This window comes from Elephas maximus, chromosome 19, assembly GCF_024166365.1.
Source record: "Elephas maximus indicus isolate mEleMax1 chromosome 19, mEleMax1 primary haplotype, whole genome shotgun sequence".
NCBI lineage: Eukaryota > Metazoa > Chordata > Mammalia > Proboscidea > Elephantidae > Elephas > Elephas maximus.
The window spans coordinates 59,473,340-59,495,985 of NC_064837.1; the positions used below are offsets into that span (position 1 = coordinate 59,473,340).

Genomic DNA, 22,646 nt, shown 5'->3' on the forward strand with positions numbered 1-22,646 from the left:
TTTAAAGGATGGAAAACTGTTTCTGAAATGGTCCTTCCCAAAAAGGAGGAAGGTAGAAAAACACTGATTATATCCCACCTGAGGTCCCATCTAACCGTGTTAATTTACAACCTACCCAACATTCTTGTAAAAAAAAAAAATATATATATATATATATATATTGAATAAGAGGCACTTCCACAGTACTGTGGTCCTACGCTGGTCAAAACTATGCTAAGAACTAATTTATTTCAGCTTGTTCTGATATGAATCCGAAATATCATTCTTTGAAAACAGGTTCAAGGATCCTTGGGAAAAGTAACGTTACTTAATTACTACCTAACTATAATATGTGCTATAATTATTATTATTAGATAATTACAACATGTATTATTGTACTATAATATAGTGAGAATAATAATTGTTTTTACATTAAAATTCCTTCAGATCATTAAAACTACAAAGTAGAAACAGTTGTTATTTTTTGTTTCTTAAAATATATTCATTGAACATTAAGAAAAACTCTTCAGTATAATCAATCCTTATAGAGTTCAAAGAAAAATTCACAATTACTTACAGGGTAAGATTCTGTCAAAGTATAATGCCAGTACCAAGTAGAAAAGACCATCAAAAGCCAACATAGAAAAAGTTCCTATCATTATATATGAATCTCCTGAGAGGTCAGTAAAACTTGCATCATTCAATTTATAATCCAGGTGGGTAATCTAAGAGTCCAGAAAAAAAAAAAAAAAAAAACACTTAAAGGAAATAAATTAAAAGTAATCCAGTATAGTAACAGGAATTATTATTTGACTAACTAGTTTTTTCCATAAGGCTTAATAACAAAGTCAAAATATTTCTATTTTACTGAAAATACCAAAGCAATATTAAAAGAAAACATTGATAAAAAATATAATGGCCTAAGAATAGGAATTTAAATTATAACTCATTTGTCTGTTTTCAAGACTTTATTGCAATATTGCAGAGTGTTATTTCTATACAAAAATAATAAATTTTAGAAAATGATATAAGGAATACTTTGAAGCAATGCTCATTAGGATAATGATAAAGAAAACTAACCTCTTTTTTCAGTTATTACCAAAAATAAAGATTTGTGTTTATAATTTTGGGAATATAGTAATACCTATATGGTTTTGGCACTACTCTAACAGCTTTTTATATTATCTCACTTCACCTTCCTCATAACTCTATGGGGCATGCATTATTATTTTTATCTTCATTTTACACATGATGAAACTGAGGTACAGAGTGCTTGAGTAGCTTAGCCAACCAAAGTCAAAATCACATAGCTAGAAGTGGTAAAGCTAGAATCTGAATACCGGAAGTTCAGTTTCCAAGTCAAGGTTCTCACCCAACACATTATATTACCTCTCAATCTATGTTAAAATTTTAACATTTTCATGATGAAGTTGAGTTTATTCCAGGGATTCAAGGCTATGCCAACATTTGAAAATCAATCAATTTAATTCAGCATAAAAAAAAAAAAAAAAAAACCCTTGTGGTTGAGTCGATTCCGACTCATAGTGACCCTATAAAACAGAGTAGAACTGTCCCCATAGGGTTTCCAAGGAGCCCTTGGTGGACTCAAACTGCCAACCTTTTGGTTAGCAGCATAGAGCTTAACTGCTATGCCACCCAAACCCAAAACCAAACCCACTGCCGTCAAGTCGATTCCGACTCATAGCAACCCTATAGGAGAGAGTAGAACTGCCCCACAGAGTTTCCAGGGAGTGCCTGGTGGATTCGAACTGCCAGCCTCTTGGTTAGCAGCCATAGCACTTAACCACTACGCCACCAGGGTTTCCTAATGCCACCAGGTTTTCCTAATTCAGCATAAAACAGATTAAAGGGGAAAATTATGTAGTCAACCTAGATGCAGAAGAAGTATTTTATAAAATCCAATATGCATTCATGATAAGGAAAACCTCATTGCAAACTAAGAAGAGAAGGGAACTTTCTTAATTGGGTGAAGGGAAATGTACAAAGAACAGCACCAAGCATCATGCTTAATGATGAAATTTTGAAAGCTTTTCATTTGCCTGTATTTCTACTCAATATTGTACCAAAAACCAAACCAAACCCACTGCAGTCGAGTTGATTCCAACTCATAGTGAGTACCAGAGAAGAAAAAATAAACCATCATTTGTAGATGATATGATTGTGTGTGTGAAATTGCTGGAATCAAGGCCAATATACAAAAATCAGTTGTATCTCTATTAACAACAAGCATTTAGAAAATAAGAATTTAAACGTTAGTTCCATTTATAACAGCATCAAAACTATCAGACACTTTGGAAGAAACTAAATGACATTGTGTAAGACGTCTACACTAAAAACTAAAACAAGTATTCAGGGAAATTGAAGAATACCTAAATACATGCATGTACGTATTCATTCAATTGCATCATACGCACGTGAATGCTGGACAATGAATAAGGAAGGCCGAAGAAGAATTGACACCTTTGAATTGTGGTGTTGGCGAACAATATTGAATATACCATGGACTGCCAAAAGAACGAACAAATCTGTCTTGGAAGAAGTATGACCAGAAAGCTCCTTAGACACAAGGATGGCGTGACTGTGTCTTACATACTTTGGACATGTTGTCAGGAGGGATCAGTCCCTGGAGAGAGACATCATGCTTGGCAAAGTACAGGGTCAGTGGAAAAGAGGAAGACCCCTAACGAAGTGGATTGATACAGTAGCTGCAACAATGAGCTCAAGCATAGCAACGCTTGTAAGGATGGCGCAGGACTGGGCAGTGCTTCCTTCTGTCTTGCATAGGGTTGCTATGAGTCGGAACTGACTCGATGGCACCTAACAACAACAACAACACATATATACCAAACAGATCTGAATGCCTATACTCACTGGGAAACGTGTACAAGAATATTTGTAGAGGCATCATTAATATTAATAACCCAGATAAGGTCTTGATTCTCCCCAAATTAATTTGAAAATTCAACTGCATCAAAATCTCAGCAGCTTTGTACGTACACATGCATGTTGTGTGTGTAACTCGATAGGCTAATACTAAAATTTACATAATTGCAAAGGACCTAGACCAGATAAGACTGTCTTGAGAAAGAAAAAAGTATGGTGAAATTACCTCTGGGTGGCAAAAATGGTTAAGCGATGGACTGCAATCCAAAAAGTTGGTAGTTCAAGCATACCCAGAGGATCTTGGAAAGAAGGCCTGGTGATCTGCTCCTGAAAGATCACAGCCTTGAAAACCCTATAGAGCACAGTTCTACTCTGCACATATGGGGTTGCCCTGAGTTAGAATCAACTCGATGGTAACTAACAACAACAATCACCAGATACCAAGACTTATAAAACAAAACAATATGATATTGGTGCAAGGATAGACAAATGGGCCCATACATGATAGGCTGAGTTATGATAAAGGAATCACTGCAATTCATTCAGGGAAAGAGTGGTCATTTCAAAAAATAGAGCTGATGCAATTGGATGTTCATGTAGAAAAATTAATATTGACTTCTAGCTACACATATACAAAAGTTGTTTTGAAATGCAGTATACATCTAAATGTAAGAGTTATAACAATAAAGTTTCCAGAATAAAATGTAAGAGAATATTTTATGACCTTGGAATAGGTAAAGATTTCTTAAACAGACACAAAAGTACTCTACATACAAGAAAAAATGGTAAATTGGACTTTATCAAAATTAAGAACCTCTGTTCATCAAAAGCCACCATTAAAACAATAAAAAAGCAATCAACAAATAACTGAAAAATGTTTCCTACCCAGCATATATAAAGAATTCCAACAAATCAATAAGAAAAAAATAGACAACTCAGTATAGAAATGGGCAAATGAGGTTGACTGGCAACTTACAAAAGAAAAAAAATCCAAAAAACATGAAAAGTAACAGTAAACATATGAAAAGTTATATGATTTCATAAAAAATCAGGGAAATGCAAATTGGCACCACTGATCATATATTACTACATATTTACCAGAATAGCCAAAATTTGAAAGACTGGCAATACGAAGTGTTGGTTAAGGCAAGCAGCAACTGGAGCTCTGGTGGTGCAAATGTAAGCTCTGGCAACCACTTTGGAAAAATATTTGGCAGTAGCACAAAGATTAAGATATACATACTCTAGACTCCACTATTCAGCACCTACATGTACCAGAATATTTGTAGCAGCATTATTAATATTAATAACCCCAAACTGGAAAATACTGTTATTATTAATAAGAAAATTGATAGTATATTCATACAATAGAATACTATATAAAGCTACATACAAAATATGGACGGCATCTGACAATACAATGTTGAATGAAAAATCCAGATTTTCTAAAATACATTTTGTATGCTATCATTTACATAAGGTCCAAAATTAGGCAAAACTGAAACATTATATTTAAGGGTGCACATTTAGGTGGAAATTGAAAGCAAGAAAATGATTATACAAAAGTTTTATCAAAGGAAAGGCATGTTTCTGAGAGTTTCTGGGGTGACTGCAACACTCTGCTTCTTTACCTGGTTTATGGTTACTTTGATTTACTTTATAATTATTTGCTAAACTATATATTTGTATTTTGAAATTTTTCATAGTTCGTAGTTCACAAAATGTCTTTTTAAACAGGTTTTTAATGAACTAGCAGAGTGTTTTCCTTATGTGAAGTGAAAAGTAAATATTCATACATAGAAAATCAAAAAACTAGAAGAAAATACTTCAAAACCAAAATACATCTGAGAGGTGACAATCTGGAAAATTTTCTTATTTAAGTTTTCTTATGAAACAACAGTTTTTCTACAATTAAATAAAACCTGTTGCCATCGAATTGATTCCAACTCATAGCAACCCCGTAGGACAGAGTAGAACTGCCTCATAGTGTTTCCAAGGCTGTAAATTTTGATGGAAGCAAACTGCCACATCTTTCTCCCGCAGAAGAGCTGGTGGGTTTGAACTGCCAAGCTTTCGGTTATCAGTCTAGGGCTTAACCACTGCACCACCAGGGCTCCTACAATTAAATAATAACTTCAAGAAAATTTAGCTTTACGGCAGAAAAACACTTAGAATTAAAGTTCTTCTTTGGAAAAGTGCATTGATGATAAGGGTCAGGAAGTACAGCATCTTCTGAGAGTTCAGTAGTAAACCAGTACCCATGCTCTTACCCGAGCCAATCCAGCAGTGAAGGCGAAGGGGCTCCAAATACTCATAATCCACTCCAAAGATGAAGGAAGTTGTTTATGTAACACAGTGAATCCCACACATCCCCAGAAAAGCTTAAGGAGAAACACAGCCAAGCTGGTGAGGCTGGTCTTCTTTAACAACACGCTCATCAGGAACACTAACCCTATCTGAAAAAGGGAGAAGGCATTTAGCTATCACCTACTTAGTTCACTAAGAGTCACTGTTAGCACAATAAAATAAGGGCCTTTATATTATAATATGAATATTTATCATTGAAACAATGATGAAAGTATTAAGATATAATTATCCTCAGTCCTTCCTCAACCTTTTAAAGAGGATCCTTGTTTGCTCTACTCAGATGCTGGGCTTTTGTTGTTGAGGAAAGGGTAGAAAAAGTTGGAAGAAGGGCTGAGGAATGGGTAGAAATGAAGGCTTGAAAAATCGAGAGAAGCTAAATTTCTAAATTAATGTACTAGGAGTCCCTGGGTGATGCAAATGGTTAACGCACTTGGCTGCCAACCTAAAGGTTGGAGGTTGGCATCCACCCAGAGATGCCTCAGAAGAAAGGCCTGGCGATCTATTTCCAAAAAAAATCAGCCACTGAAAACCCTATGGAGCACAGTTTTACTCTGACACACATAGGGTTGCCATGAATCAGCATCTACTCAATGGCACTTTTTTTTTTTTTTTTTTTAATGTATAAGAAAGGATATCCACATACCCTTTGCAGAAGACTTTCTGGAAGGGAAAAGAATTAGAGGCTTGTTCAGAGAAAGGAGGGGCAGTGAAGTGGGAAGTTACTGAAGGGGGAATATACAGGGAGAAGGGATGCTGTGATCGGTGACAGGGGCCCCTGGAGAGAAGGGTGTGTCTGCTGCACAAGAACGTTATCATTCAAAACCTAGAATAGTCTTGGAAAAATTTAGAGTAAAAAACTTTCTTTTTTCTTTTTGAGTCATCGTTTCGTTAATTCAGATCTTTACACAAAAGAAAGTTCAGCTTTTATTTGGGTTATATCATTTTGCACAGCCATAAAAACGTTCTCAAGCAAACAGAAAAAAATAGTTACAGAAAAGGTGACCGTAGTAGTCCCCTGAGGCATTAATATTCGCTACATACAGCTAAGACCAGAAGCAGGGAAAGTAACAATAAATTTGTGAACTTACCAAAGATAAGCCATACAGAAAAAAGAGGGTAAAGATGACCATGAAGCCTATCCTGACTATAATTTGGGTAGATGTTATGACAATTGTAATTAATATGGAAATAAAGAAGATGAATCCAGCATAGATTAAACCCCAAGAGAGCCTAAGGAGAGACAAAAAGTTATTTAAATTATTTTAAATTTTTATAAACTATTTAAAACATACAAAAATACCTAAAGGATCACACAGTGATTACCCTTGGACCTGCCATCTAGATTAATAACTAAAACTAAAATAGTTGAAGCTCACTGTTCACACCTTTTCTGACCTCAGTGAACCCTTCTCCTCCTACAAAGGTGACCACTTACCTAAACGTGCTGTTTATAATTCCTACACATTTTCATTTCCTTTACTACATATGCAGGCAAAGACGATAGGCAAGATCCTGAACACTGGTACAACACAGACAAGAACCAACTAGAAAGGTTGTCAGAACCAATTACGTGACTGTGAATATGGGCATGGCTATGCGGGTCTTACTGGCTGGGTGTCAGCTCTGTGCTGAATTACTGTATAAATAGTATAAATGTTGTATAACTAGAATCATACTGTATATATTCTTCTGCAACTTGCCCATACCAACCAATGTTAGCAATATTATACACTTGTTGTTGTTGGGTGCCATTGAGTCAATTTTGCTTTATAACCACCCCATGTGACAAAGTAGAACTGTCCCACAGTGTTTTCACAACTGTAATCTTTACTAAAACAGATCACCAGGTCTTTCTCCCACAGAGCAGCTGTGTGCATTCAATACTGTATAATATTTCATTTTATGAATACATCACAATGCTATCTCCAATTTTTTTTTTTTTTTTTTTACTATTACAATGCAGCTAAGAACATTCTTGTACATGCCTTTTTGGGAAAATGCACCAGGATTTCTTTAAAAATATTGCAGTTGTTGAATTGTAAGAGAACTTAATAGCTGCTTATCAATCAAGAAACTATGAAAGCATCAGTGGCCAATGATAAGTTGACCATTCTTGAGGATCTCAGGAGGCAGCCCCTCCACCCTTCTTAAAAAACCAACTAAACAAACAAACCCTCTGCAGTCGAGTTGATTCCAACTCATAGCAACCCTATAGGACAAAGTAGAACTGCCCCAAGGGGCGGCTGGTGGATTTGAACTGCTGACCTGTTGGTTAGCAGTCGATGTCTTAACCACTGCGCCACCAGGGCTCCACCACTCTTCTTAGCAGTGGAAAATTAAAATCTCTTATCTCCACTAAGACCATCCCATTCTTGCTATTTCTATTCTTGATCTCATTACTTTAACTGATATGATTCATTAAAAGAAAAACAAAAAAAAATATATGATTCATTACACACTCTTAAATGTTCATATTGTTTTGCTTTAGATGACCTAGCATTGATATTTTTATAAGGCAGTTATAGAGAAGCAGTATACAATTTTAGATCTAACAAGCCTATAGGGTGTTTTAGTCCAAGCTTCTCTTTTTACAGGTAAGGAAACATCAGTCCCTATTATTAGTTAATGGGCTTATCCAAGGTTACAAAGTAAATCAGTAACAAAACTAAAATGAAGCCACAGGTCTCCTTCCTCCACATAAAACTGCCCAGTTTAAAGAGCGAAACAGCTGAAGAACACAGCAGAGGTATTAAAACCAGGACATTGCATCAGTAAGTCCCAGCAGAGCAGGCTTATGCTGGAATTGATGCTTCTTTGACTTCTTTTTAAATTTCATATCATTACAATGATTCAGTCTATGTTAAAATTATCGGCATTTTTGAAAAAAACACACCACACTCTGCAAAACCCACTTCCTGGTTACAGAAGGGAGCTATTTTCATGAGGAATTGAAAAACCACAAGGTAGGAGAATTACAAATGAAGGAAATTAAAACATTACCTAGAAAAAGGAACTGGTTGCAAGGGCGGGGGGAGATGTTAGTAAACCTATGAAAACCCATATGCTGAAAAATAAAGCAATTCAGATATCATACTTAAATACATACAGATTACATTGTACACGCATACTAAGAATCATTTATCTATAGAGGCCGAATCCTCACTCAAATGCCCAATATCTTTCTGACTTTAATATAGAGCCGGCTCCATCCTCCCTGGCCTCAGGTGGGCACAGAGATGCCATTCCAAAAACCATGCTCTGGACTGAGAGGAAGCTCCTTTCAGGACAGGGGTTCCCTAAGGTTCCCTCCTAGGAGGGCTCTAGATGGCCGGAAGGTCTATTCCTTTGTGTTTTCCCAAGTTCCCTGCAAAAACCTCTTTTTCTTCTCTCTTTTTTATTCCAAGGCAGTTTCCTCTTTTGTTATTTCACAATTCATGTTTATTGAAATTAAAATTCTCTCTGATAATAAAATATACAGTTGTCCCTCATTATGGGGGTAGGGGGGATTGGTTCCAGAACGCTTGTGGATACCAAAACCCACGGATGTTCCAGGCCCTCATATAAATTGGTGTAATATTTGCGAACGGCCTTTGCCCAGCCTCCTCTACACTTTAAATCATCTCTGGATTACCTATAACTGTTACAATGTAAATGCTAAGCAAATAGCTGTTACACTGTATTGTTTAGGGAATAATAACAAGACCTGAGGTGAACAATGCTCAAACAGGGAGTGCTGGAGAGACACTGAAAACCAAAAAAAAAAAAAAAAGTTGCCCTGGAGTCCATCTCAACTCATAAACACCCTATCGGACAGAGTAGAACTGTCCCATAGGGCTTCCAAGGAGCTGCTGGTGGATTTGAACTGCTGATTCCAACTGCTAATCTTTTGGTTAGCAGCAAAAAACTTAACCACTGCACCACCAGGGCCCCTAGAGAGACTGAGGGGCTGTGAAATGGTGAGAGGCTACAGCAGGGGGTGCCCACACGTCACTTCATTCTAGAGGATTCATTGTAGTGCTCAGCACGTGGCAAATTCTAGTTTTGCTTTTTGGAACTTTTTTTCTTCCAAATTCTTTCTTTCTGCGGTTGACTGAACCCGTGGATGGGGAACCCATGGATACGGAGGGCTGACTGTACTGTACAGAAAAATCAAAAGTTCCGAGGCCATCATAGCATTTCAGGGAAGCACATGACTCGCGGAGGGTTGTTAAATAGCTCCTCATTCATTTCACATCTGTAAAGAGTGTTTTCTTGACATGGTGAATACACAGAGAAATCTTTCTTGGGATTCAATAATAAAACTGTTGTGTTTTTTTCGGGGTAAAATATACTGCTTATTTTTCCTTTTTTTTTTTCTTTTCCTAGAGTGTGGGTTTTGTAATTGACTGTATTGCAAACTTCTTTGCTTCTCCCACTTGGAAGCTTAGAGCTTTCATGGTTTGCATTTCGATTTGCTAATTTTACCTGTTTGTTATTTTGCTAGGTTTTTTTTTTGTTGTTGTTGTTCCTATTCCTCTAGTATTTTTATTGTGTGTGTGTGTGTGTGTATGTGTGCTGTATTCTCTTTGACCCTCATTTTTTTTTTTTTTTTTTACAAATTGCTAGCTCAGCACAGTCATGGCACAGAAAGGTGCTCAGCAAATTATGATCACTGCTTTTGCATGGCAAAATTTAACAAAACTAAATTTAAAAATCGGAACAAAAGAAGAAGAAGCAAATGTATCAAGTTTAAGTCAAGATGTTCTGAAACGGTAATATTTTTTCACTGGGTTTTAATTTCCCTGTGTGTTAATATGCCCTGTGTGAATTCCACCTCCCATCTGTCAGTTTGTCATACTGTGGTGGCTTGCATGTTGCTATGCTGCTGAAAGTTCGCATACCAGCAGGGTAACCCATGGTGGACAGTTTTCAGTGGAGCTTCCAGACTAAGACGGATGGACTAGGAAGAAAGGCCTGGGGATCTACTTCCCAAAATTAGCCTATGAAAACCTTGTAAGGTACAATGTAGTGCTGGAAGCTGATACCCCTAGGAGGGAAGTCACTCAAAATGCACAGTGGCCGCAATAATGGACATGAGCATACCCATGATCTTGAAGATGGCACAGAATGGAGCGATATTTTGTTCATTTGTACACGGGGTGGCCGTGAGTCAGAGCTGACTCAATGGCTAACAACACCACCAGTTAGTCACTTACCAGAATGCTGAATCTTGTAGGCCCATGATTTTCATCAAGTCCTTAAGCTTTTTTCTTTCTTTTGTAACATCAAGTGATGCAAAATATATAAATGGGGAGAAATAAATCAAGCAGTAGAAAATAAACATATCATTTTGAAATATATACTTAGAAAGAAAAGGCAGTATCTTCATATTTATACCAGTAACCGACATTAACTCCTCCATCACAGAGTGATTTGTCGTGATCTAAAGAGGGGTTTAAACAAACAAAATCAAAATCATTATTTAATGCGTAGGCACTGGTGAAACTTGATAAGCTCTGTGGATTGCTGTGTGGACTGACACGGGACTTCCAGTGGAGTGCACCAATGTCAACTTCCTAGTTTTAAGACTATTGTTTTTATAATTACGTAGGAAAATCTGGTGGCGTAGTGGTTAAGTGCTACCAAAAGGTCGACAATTTGAATCCACCAGGTGCTCCTTGGAAACTCTATGGGGCAGTTCTATTCTGTCCTACAGGATGTCTATGAGTTGGAATGGACTGGACGGCAATGGGCTTGGCGTTTTGGCTATGGTTATGTAAGAAACCCTGGTGGCTTGGTGGGTAAGGAGTTCTCAGTTGCTAACTGCAAGGTCTGAGGTTTGAAGCCACCAGCCTCTTCGAGGGAGAAAGGTGTGGCAGTAGGCTTTTGTAGCTACAGCCTTAGAAATTTTCTGGGGCAGTTCTACTCCATCCTATAGGGTCGCTATGAATGAGAATCAACTCCACAGCAGTGGGTTCATTTTTTTTTAATATATAGTTACACACAAGGGCCCTTGGTGGTGCAAATGGTTTGCACTCGACTACTAACCTAAAGGGTGGCAGCTCAAACCCACCCAATGGCACCACAGAACTCTATAGCAACTAAGAACAACAACAATATTATGTATAACTATAAATTTTTTTTTTTTTTGGTAAAGTAAACCAAACCCATTGCCATCGAGTCTAATCCAACTCATGGGTACCCCACGTGTCACAGAGTAGAACTGCTCCATGGGTTTTTTTTTTTTTTTTTTTTGGCTGTAGTCTTTACAGAAGTGGATTGCCAGCCTATCTTCCTCAGCATCGTTGGGTGGGTTTGAATCCCCAACATTTTAGGCTAACAGTGGAGCACAGCCGTTTGGGGAAAACCTTGTGAAGGGTACATGGGGCCTTCCTATACAACGTTTTTGAAACTTCTTGTGAATCTACAGTTATTTTAAAATACAAAGCTTTAAATAAGCAACATACTCTTTTGTCTAAACCCAGCTGCAACGTTTGTATACCCACATTATATATAAATACATGAAAATTTGAGTCTGTGCCATCTTTCATGCATCTTTGATGCTTCTGGAATTAGCTTACATTAACTATTAGAACTTTCCAATTAAGCACTTACTTCTATAATAGCAGCATCAATGGCGGTTTGTAAAGTCACAAATCCTCTTTCCCAATAGAGGGACTGTGAACAAAAAGTCCCATAATATCCGTTCCAGCAACGAGCTGTAAGCACAAAGCACAACCATCATATAGAATGAGGCCGATTTGGAGAATAAGAAACAAGAATCCATGAAAAGACCATCTAGAGAAAGCGCCACCAATCAGAACTTCTAACTGCATGGAAAAAGGAAGCCACTCGAAGACCGCAACATACATAGAAAACCAGCCAAACCAAACTCTTTGCTGTTGAGTCAATTCAGACTCATAGTGACCCTATAGGACAGAGTAGAACTGCCGCATAGAGTTTCCAAGGAGTGCCTGGTGGATTCAAACTGTCAACCTTTTGGTCGGCAGCTGTAGCTCTTAACCACTACGCCACCAGGGTTTCGAACATACATAGAAGGTCTTAGAAATTACAAAGAAGACAAGAGCAAAGAACATTCTGCTCTGGCCAAAAACTACTCCTTGCTGTGCCTCTAAACACCAAATGAATCCAGCACTAGAACTTTTTCTGCCACTTGAACCCTCTCCCTCCAGAAGAATACACAGCCCAGGCCCTCCCTTCATCCTGATCTCTTCTCAAAAGTAACCTCATCACAGAGGACTTTCCTGGCCACCATGAGTAAAATATCTTAAATGACTCCTCTTAGCAGTCTATCTTGTAGCCCTGCCTTATTTTGCTTCGCTGCTTTCATGACAACCTGACTGAGTGCCTATGTACGTGTTCTTGTGTTGACTGTTTTTCCCCATTTCCTGCCCGGACTACAGTGTTTCAAGAAAAGCAAGCTCTTTGTTTTGTTTGCTTCAATTCCCAGGGCTGAGAATAATGAGGGTCACAGTAGGCACTCATTGAATGAATGGAAAAGAAACAATTCTGAATCATATCAATTCTACTTCCTAAAGGGCCCTCAAATCCCTCTGCCTCTCTCCCTCTCAGCTGCCTCTACTCTGGAGGAAGCAGCCATCATCAGCTAACTTGTTGGTTTCATTGCATTCCCCCTGGCCCCACTGCAATCCTTTCTCTGGGCTATATCTGGAGTGCTCCGTTAGGCTTGGAAATCTAATCACATCTCTGCCCTGATTAAATGGCCTTGGTGGCAATCCATTGGGCTAAGCGTATAAGACTCCCCAAGATCTAGCCATTGTGCCAGTTCAGCCTCATTCTCCCACCACATTCTTCATGTTGTTCTTTCAGGTCAACTAGCAGATTCTCTTTCTCATCCCACAGCCTTCATGCTTGCCTTTCTTCTCTCTGAAACACAGCCCCCATAGCAGCTCACACCTACTATTCTGCCTGTCCTTAGTTTGAACATCACTTCCCCAGGCAGGACTTCTCTGATCCCAGAGCTTATTAGGACCACCATGTCTAAGTCCCCAGGGGACTTTTCCCGGAACTTATCATTAATTGTTCAATGTCTGTCTTTCATGATAAACTAAAATCTGGCCTAGACTGGGACCAATCAGTTTTGATTACTTTTGCATCCCTAGCATCTTGCACATGCTGAACTGACTATACATGTGTCTGGTGACTCTAACGATTTACTGAGTGTCATCCTTTAGTGGGATGATCTGATTGACCTAGGAATGAGTTCGGCAATAAAACGGCATTTTTTTTTTCTCATGTGCTATTGGAAGCATTTCTGACACCCATCCCCACCTATTCCTTTTGTTGCAAATATGAAAAATGCCTTAATAACATATTATATGGAAAGTTACCTGAGAAATCATCTTCTTTCTTGTATGGAATGGCATATCCCTGAAAAAACATTAGCTTATATGAGAAAGTGTCATTGAAGATGATTCCCACAGCGTATGGGAAATTTTCTAGAATTATCTTATCCATGGATTTTTTATCCGGTGTCCCAATGACTCCTTTTCCTGTGAATTATGAGGTAAAAATAGATATAGGATATTGTTACAGAGATGCACCAAAACAGAATGGCATATACAATTGTTTCATCATGTATTTTCCATTGGAATTAAACTAAGACTAATTTTCCATTGAACTCAAACTTGTCCTAAGAGTATTTTAGAATCTAGAATCAGGAGGAAGACATGAGAATTTATGTATTTTCTTTTAAGAATGACAGGTATCAGGGAAAGTTTCAGCTACATAAAAATCATTAATACCAGGATAATTATGCATAAGACATTTGGAATAAAAAACAGAGGTAATTGTTGTAGTTATTATGTAGTCAGGGGTAGATTCCAAATTTACTGAAGCCGAGGCACCTTGCATGACATTTGCCTTATACTGGACCCAAGACCACAAGGTGATTGTGTTTACAGCAGTCACAAATTTCAAGGGTCAAAGAATTGATAGCCAGGGTATATCCAACATGGCTATTTTGGTTATCTCGGTTACACAGTGACCTCATTTAGAATGAAGACCTTCTAAGATGTCTACAGGTTACAACATATGCGGAATAATCTTTAGCTTACTCATCCCTATTTTTCATAGTTCTGAAGTTATCATTCAATAACCATGGCTTGGTTTCTGTTATTTAGATGTTTTTTCCTGAGTTATTGATCTTAGTCACTATATCCCCATACCCACCAATGACTATATTCTTTCTGGACGCTATTCTGAAGACCTGAAATTAAAGATCTGTTGTTTAGCCACATTTCCATAGAAATGTGGGTCTCCCTAGAATGGACTTCTATCAGGCTGAAAGGGTTTAAAACGCTAACTGTAGTGAGAAAAAAAAAAAAAAAGACAAAAACTAACCAAATTTGTATGTTACCTAAATTATTAACGTATCACTGTGACTTTAAATTTAACATGCATACATCTTATAAAGAAATATCATATCAATAACACTTTTTTTTTTTTTTGCCGTTAGTACACTCACCTTTCAAAAAGAGAGCAGATGCCGTTTTATTCATTATCTGCTGGGTTACATTAGAGACCGGTGTGTACACAATCATTATATAAGAGCTATTAAATTTATCTGCTCTTCCCAGATCCTGAGAAGGCGTTTCAGGGATATGGTTACTTTCTTTGAAATATGAAAATAGGCCCATATACAGTCCTAAAATGATTGGGAGGCCCCATTCCTAAAACACATAGGAAAAGAAAAAATTTAGATTGCATTCCCATAAACAGCTCAGTCAACATCAAAGAACAATAGAAGATAACCTCTAGTATTGCCATGTAGTTTGACATCTCTTTGCTCTCAGTCCTTCAGAGCAATGAGAACTCAGTGAAAGATAAACACTGAGATAGTATTCACCAGCATGCAAAACGTTTACATTAAAGTTAAAACGACTGTAGAGACCATGGGATAAACTAACAGGATGACTAACAGCCTAATGTTCCCTGTATGTCTGGACAGCAGACTTGAGAGGGAAGAAGGGACACTTTCTTTTAATGTCCTAGAAAGTTGTATTTACTTTTAATAATGACAGATGTCAGGGTAAGTTGTAAGCACATCAAAAATATCATGCCAGGAAAAGCATGCATAAGAGAACTGAAGTACAAAAAACAGAGGTCATTGTTGTAGTTACTATATAGTCAGGGAATTCCAGATTTCAAGTTTACTGAAGCAAGGGCACCACACGAGTTCATGGCAGCAAATAGCAATCCATTTGTCAGTTGTCATATCCTTATATTGGAAACCAAAGAAAATGAAAAGGAACTGAGTGATAGAGACTGTCTAGTGGTTCACCAACACCAGTGATCTCTCCCTCCTTGGCACAACGCTAGACTACATTCTCAGCACCCCCAAATTAAGTAGAGCCCCGGGGTTGAGTTCTGGCCAATGAAACGTGAGCAGTTGTGATATGTACTGCTTCCAAGCCTGGCTGCTGGAACCTTATACAACCTTATATATTTTCTCTGTTTTGGCCTCTCTCTTTCCTTGTAACTAGATGCAGAGGATCCAAGGCCTAGGAGGTGTGAGAGTCCCTAGAAGAAGGAGCCTGGGTCCCTGAATGACTGCATGGAGAAAAATTCCCTCACCCACCAACACTCGCTGCGCTTATACCAACCACCTTATTTAAACTATCATAAGAGTGAAAAATAAACCTTTGCTGTATTAAGCCACTGAGATTTGGGGTTGTTACCAGTAGTTAAGGGGAGCCCTGGTGGCCCAGTGGTAAAACGCTTGGCTGCTGGCCAAAAGGTTGGCAGCTTGAACTCGCCAGCTGCTCTGTGGAAGAAAGATGTGGCAGTGTGCTTCCATAAAGATTACAGCCTTGAAAACCCTATGGGGCAGTTCTTCTCCGTCCTGCAGGGTTGCTATGAGCCAAAATCAACTGGATGGCAGTGGGTTTGGTTTTTGTTTTGTTTTACCAGTAGTCATTCCACCTGCCTAATGCAAACAACCAGTGGTTTTATTACTTGGTCATAATGCTTAGAAACAGTCTTTGTAGAAATGTTATGGCTTTGAAAATAAGTTGCCAAAATTAAAATTCCTCAATTTATGCTAGCTGAAATTTTTAATATTCCTTGGCTCTAAATGTACAACATGTGGTAGCAGCTGTAATCATTACTGCAATTAACTGTATAGTTAATTTTTTTCTTACTCTCCTTTAAAAAAAAAAAAAACGAGTAATACTACTAGTCCTGACAATTTTACTTTAACTTTCAGCGACTGCTGTGAATCTCTCAGCTTAACAAGAACAACTACAGATGACCTTGATACCAATAAATCAAGTCTACTAATTAAAATATAACATAAGGAAACATTAGGCAATGAAAGAAAAGACCGGTGCAAACTGCAGAAAGATGTAAACTTTTAAACATACCAACAAGCTCTGTCTTTTCATCCTCCATTTCTTAAGAAAATTCTTGCACAGAAGCGCTTGGGTTTGCTGATACACACTTTTCTTTTTCTTATACATTTAGCCTGTTCATTTTACATACAAGGAGAAAATGAATATGGTGGAGCAGAGACTAGAAGAAAATTAAGTGTCATAAGAACAGCCTTGATCTTACTTTAGAGCCAGGTATTTCCTACCTTTGAGAACTATTCAAAAACAGGATTTAAAATATTATTTCAATAAATTCATGGATATGAAATTTCACTTCAAATATATTAACTTTAAGTTTTATGTGGGAAGGCATGATGGTGGGAAGAGGATAGAGTGATGATACAATTTTACAAAAATGTAGACTATTACAGTGAAAAAGTATAGTTAGAGTTCAGAGCCTGTAAGATACTTCACATTGTTTATCTTTCATAATAGAACTCTGTGAATAGAGTAGTTGAATTACATTTCATCCAATTTATAGTAATTTCTTGTCTTTGAATTTAGATAGAAATCTCAGAGCTAAAGAAATTAACATCAAACTTCTGATTACTTAATTCATCTGAATAATAAATTATGTGTATTATATATAACTGCAAGAAATATTTTCTCTTCGATTTACCTTCCAGATTGAATCAAATAGCTTTTATCAAAAGACTTAATCCATAGGATAACAGTCCAAAATCAAACACAAGAAGAAGAAAAATATTTGTCTGAATTTTCTGGATTCAGAAGTCTCTAAATAGCTCAGGAAATAAACTACAATGAAAGATTAAAAAAAGAAAGAAAGAAATCACATTAGAAAGCAATTTTGCCCATATGTTTATAACAAGCATTTTTTCAGTTTATATAATCTCAAAATTAAATTCTTTCAGATTTACATATCAAAAAAATCAAAATTAAATTGTTTCAGATTTACATATCAAACTTCAGACAATTCCCCCTTAGCACAGAAGCAAATTTCATAATGTTCCTCAATTCCATTGTCGTTTCTGCATAATAAAAGATTGCTGGGGAAAAAATAGACAATTTTAGTTATTAGGCTTTCAGTATAAAGCACGTAAGTATTTGAAAAGATCTGAAAAAATAGATTGATCTTTGCAGTGTCCACCCAGATATTTGGCATAGCACACACACAAATGCAGAGCTTCACTTACTGTCAAGAAAATTAGCAAAAGTTTTCTGGAAACACTGCTAAACTACAGTTCTCTTTTTCTCTAAGGCGACAATTAGAACTTCTTTATTGCTGCTTCTTCATTTATTCCTTAAATAGGTGCCTGCTTCCCACGGTTCTACCCAGGCTCATAAAAGGGTGTAGTCAGACCAATCTGCATAGGTTGGACTTCCTTTGTCTTCTGTCTTGTTTTCCTAAATCAGTTATTCTGAGGGGAAATGTCTGTTCTATGGTTGGTTACTCATGTCACAGGGAATACAACAAATCCTGTGTCTGTGCACTTGGCCTTTCAACTCAACTCCAGGGATCAGGGCGGAAATGGTCAAACAAGAAAAATGGAACCAGCCCATCAGATTATTTAAAGACGTATCAGTAAGACTTCTAGTCCTTATGGTTTCCCAGATTAGAGTAAAATGGGAGACAAAGCAATACAAAAGTGGAAACAATAGCTAACAGAACAAAGCAGTTACATTTATATGAGAAATCTTGGAGTTTTTTTTTTCTTTTCTTTTTTTTTGAACCACAACTGCCAAATATATATTTGACTTCCTTAGAATAAATGATCAGAATACTGCAAAGCTGAACTTTTGCCTATTAACTCTAAGCAATCTATTCTTACCTTGGAGAATCACCTAAGTTGGACAAATGAAAAATTATGGAGAAAAAATTCCTTTCTTCCACTCTGTTCATAATGGGTACATCATTTTATAAGACAGATGAGCAAAATGAAACCAAATTGATTGCTAAGGAATAAAAAGCGCATAAAAAATATTTCGGCAATTGTGTGTGTGTGTGTATAAAGACATAGGAAAAAATACAAAATTTATTCAATTCTCATTGCATATGTATCTCTCTAGGATGTTGCAAACTTTTCTTCTCCTGCCAAAGTGAAGGGCAAAACAGGAAGCCAAAGTCTATGAATTGGGAAATCTCAAATATTTGACGTGGCTCCCAGTCCACAGATGTTAATAATCATAAAGCCGAGAGATGTTCTGGAGAAAAGGGGAATAATTAAAAACCTACACACACACACACACACACACACAGCTGAAGCTATGATATGTATGTACATTTCTCTCCTTGGTAATTACATCTATTTTTAAAAATAGTCAACAGGGAAATAGCACAGAACTCTTGCATTAAAAACCGGCACGAAAAAAGGTAGCAAAGGTTTTCTAAACGTCTCATGTGGGTGGGGAGGATTGGGTTGGAAGGTCATAAACACGGTTAAAACTTTAAATCACTGAATAGGTCAATGGCCCAGAACAAAATTATAAGTTTTTTTTTTTTTTTTTTTATCAGTCGGAATGTAGCTCAGGTTTTTATGAATTTCATTGCTGTTATAGTTTTTTTCTATTTTATATATTCTATTTTAGGCATCCTTTTTACCCGGCGTTTTTTCCAGTTGCATTAAAACTCAGAATGGATACAATATCAGTAATTATTTAGATTAAATAGATTTTACTGGCTTCACTTCTTACCATGGTTTCTTGTGTATGCCTTGTCTTCCTCTTTCTTGATTTCTTTATTCTGATCCATTTTTCATCCTTCTGGGGCCATTTTTCCTGTTTAAGCCTAACTATTTCCCCACAAATGGTGATCTAATGTGATAAAGAAGTTGCCGACCTCCAACTAGAAGCACAGGAAAAGAGTGGATAAAATACATGCAAAATAGAAGTTCAGATAAGCAGCCAAACTTTTTTTTTTAAAGAACAGTAAAAAAACAAAAAAGAAAGAAAGAAAAAACAATGGAAGAAACCCAGAAAGAAAGGAAGGCTCATGCCAGGTGTTAAAAATGGAAAGGGAAATGAAAACCAAGCTGTGGGTGGTTTTTCTGCCACTCTCTGTCCAAGGAGATACTGGACTCAGACACAGACCCCAGTGTTTTAACATCCCTGTGGCCAGGGATTGAGTTTGGTCAAGCTGGGAAGCTGGAAGCAATATCCATTCATGAATCCAGAGCTTGGCAGGACTGTTCAGCGCTAGAAATGGAGACTAGAAAACTTTACCTGCTGCCCCAGAGAAGAGTAAGAGCATATGCTTCCTACCTAATCTCCAGGCTGAAAAATATATATCTTTCACAGGACATGAAAACCCCAGCATATGTCAGGTACAGGAAATAGGAGAGGGGTCTGGATTTATTCTCCCTGCATAGTAATGTGTCCAGCCCATATGTGCGCTGTACAGCCACCCTGCTTGGGTTGGAATTCTGCCTGTGCCATTTACAAGCTTCATAACCTTGCACCATTTATTTAACCTTTCCCCCTCAGTTTCCTCATCCATAAAAATGGGTATAACGAAGTCCTTGTGTGGATTAAATTCATTAATATGAGTACCTAGAACAGTGCCTGGAAAACAGCAAAAGTTCGCAAATGGTATCTATTGCTGCTGCTGCCACTACTATGTAGTACCCTTGCCACTGCCACTGCCCAAGTCCCACAGAGAAAACACAAACTGTTCTACAGAGAGATGTCGAGAATTTAGGGCACCAATGGGGAGCTGTGCCATCTGAGAAGATATCAAAGCTTCATTGAGGAAAAACAAACAGGCAGCCATGATTCATCTCCTAAAGAAAGAAACTCTGCAACCAAACTAGAACGTAACAGTTTGGCAGTATATTCGAGCTAACCACAAGTTTTCCAGAATTTTAGATGCAGCAATAATTGTAGCCAGCTATTTCATCTCATTTTTGCACGCTTTTCTCTTACAAGCTTCTATATTATGAAGAACGTACACAGACTTTCACTCGTGGCCAGAATGGCTAGGACCCAATACTGTGATTGGATTATACTAGTTTTCCCTAGAACAGAATCTCAGCACCAAGTGTTAGTGGCACTCTCTATAGAGATACTCCAGCCAGCTGCCAGCATCTCACAACTTATTCAGACTTCCAGGACATGGTATGATGAGCCTTCCTGGCCCTACTCCAATCAATTGTTACCCCAAGGATGGAGTCGTGTGATACAGGTGCAGCTGCTGGAAGCCCTGGCTGTAAGTTTGCCAACAGAAGATAAAGCTGTTCCCTGGAAAGGGGACACTGGTGTGAGCTGAGCAAGCACTCCCAAATGGGACTATTACATAATTCTAATGTGTATTATATTTAATATCTCCTCTGTTTCTGGAATTAGCCATTTTATTTGTGGAGACCATTGCTGATGGTTCTCCTTTGGTTCTGTCTCTCTGTAGCCTCATTCTCCTCATCTGGCCAGTAATTTTTTCCGTTCCTGGCCCATAGTGTAAAAAGAGGTGCAAACTGATCAGTATGGTTAGTTGTAGACGAAATCCCTTGGAAACTGATTAGGCCATTATTTTTCTTTGTCAAGCCAACCTCTCTCCTTGCCTTCCCCTCCCTTTCTCTCTGTAAGAAAGGTCGATGCAAGACCCCTCAGAAGCTCTGCTCCCTTCACAGAAATTGCTACCACAGCCGGGGGTTTGGTTCAGTTGCTAGAGTTTTTGGTAGGTTTTTTTGGGATATATATACATATATATATATATATATATTTTTTTTTTCTCTCTCTCTCCAGGTGATCCCCACACTGCTTCTGAGTGGGGAAAAGAATCACAATACAGTGTTACCTGATAGAAATACCAGTTGTCTAAGCATTTTCTTTCCCAGACTCACCTCTCCGGGTACGTTCAGTGATAGAACAACTTCCCCTTAGCTTGACCATGCTTTTAGGACTCTCTCAACAGAGGAGGGAGAACGTAATAGGGGCTTTCAGCTTTCTATTATCTTTTCACCTGCTATACTGCTTACAAATTGGAGTGCTGGGTGTGGGTTCCTGTAACCCTCCCTTAGTAAATAATTATTTGGGGTGCCAGCAAAATTACTGGGGGTGTGATAAGAGTTTAGAAACTTTAGTAGCTCCATTGTAGATTCCATCCTTCCCCCCCATACACAGGCTTGTTTTTGTTTTGGGTCTTCTTTTTCTTCATTTTAGTGTACATGAGTAAAGGCATTATGGAAATAAGCATTTCTATTGTTATTATTGAGAGTCCCTGGGTCGTGCAAATGGTTAACATGCTGGGCTGTTAACTGAAAGGTTGCCAGTTCAGGTTCAACAAAAAGTGCCTTGGAAAAAAGGCCCGGCAATATACTTCCAAAAAACCAGTCCTTGAAAACCCTATGGAGCACAGTTCTACTCTGATACACATGAGGTCTCCATGAGTCAGAATCAGTAGTTTATTGTTATTATTGCCAGCAGTCTCCAAGTCCTGCCTTTCTTGGGAAATATTTGCTGCAGAGGAGCCACCCGTGATGAAAAGCCATGGAAACAGACTGGAATGTATTGGGGAAACTCCTTGTGACAACATGTGTCAGAAGTTTAGAAGCATGCAGGCTTTGACCAGGCGTTCTGGAAATGTGTTCCAAGTGTTGGTCATTGCCAGAGATACGTGTGTAACATTTCTAGCTACAGCATTGTTTGTACTGGGGAAATTTAGAAACAACCTACATATTCCTGAATCAATTTTTGTCTAAAAATTTTTGGTACAAGAAAACACTGAAATACTACCATAGGCATTTCCAACAAATGACATGGATATGTAGGTATATAATGCACTGGGAAGATGCCATGTTCATAGCATGCTGGTAGATAACTGAAGATAAGAAGATCAGAAACCACTAGATACAATATTATCCTGTGTGTGTGTATTATCTAAGCAAGATAATTGTTTTTAATATTTTGTTGTTGTTGTTGTTGTTGTTGTTGTTAGGTGCCATCGAGTCAGTTCTAACTCATAGCCATCCTATGTACAACAGAATGAAACACTGCCTGGTCTTGAGCTATCCTCACGATCGTTGTTAGGCTTGAGCCCATTCTTGCAGCCACTGT

At 37.8% G+C, this 22,646-nt stretch overlaps 1 protein-coding gene across 5 annotated transcripts in view; it reads right to left on the minus strand.

The window, feature by feature from the left end:
- Positions 1 to 19,396, minus strand: part of ABCA6 (ATP binding cassette subfamily A member 6) — a 64,606-nt gene extending 45,210 nt beyond the window's left edge. For 3 of the 5 annotated variants that reach the window (XM_049859325.1, XM_049859326.1, XM_049859321.1), the window contains exons 1-10: positions 17,795 to 18,084; positions 17,260 to 17,396; positions 16,635 to 16,735; positions 14,738 to 14,942; positions 13,602 to 13,763; positions 11,845 to 11,948; positions 10,446 to 10,672; positions 6,339 to 6,480; positions 5,154 to 5,339; positions 557 to 704 (exon numbers count right to left, since the gene is read on the minus strand). In XM_049859325.1, the coding sequence (XP_049715282.1) occupies positions 557 to 704; positions 5,154 to 5,339; positions 6,339 to 6,480; positions 10,446 to 10,672; positions 11,845 to 11,948; positions 13,602 to 13,763; positions 14,738 to 14,942; positions 16,635 to 16,730 (1,270 nt within the window). In that variant the 5' untranslated portion in view covers positions 16,731 to 16,735; positions 17,260 to 17,396; positions 17,795 to 18,084. Of the gene's footprint in view, positions 1 to 556; positions 705 to 5,153; positions 5,340 to 6,338; positions 6,481 to 10,445; positions 10,673 to 11,844; positions 11,949 to 13,601; positions 13,764 to 14,737; positions 14,943 to 16,634; positions 17,171 to 17,259; positions 17,397 to 17,794; positions 18,085 to 19,292 lie in introns of those variants that run through there. The other 2 variants (XM_049859322.1, XM_049859323.1) reach the window with 2 other exon arrangements.
- Positions 19,397 to 22,646: the final 3,250 nt, after the last annotated feature.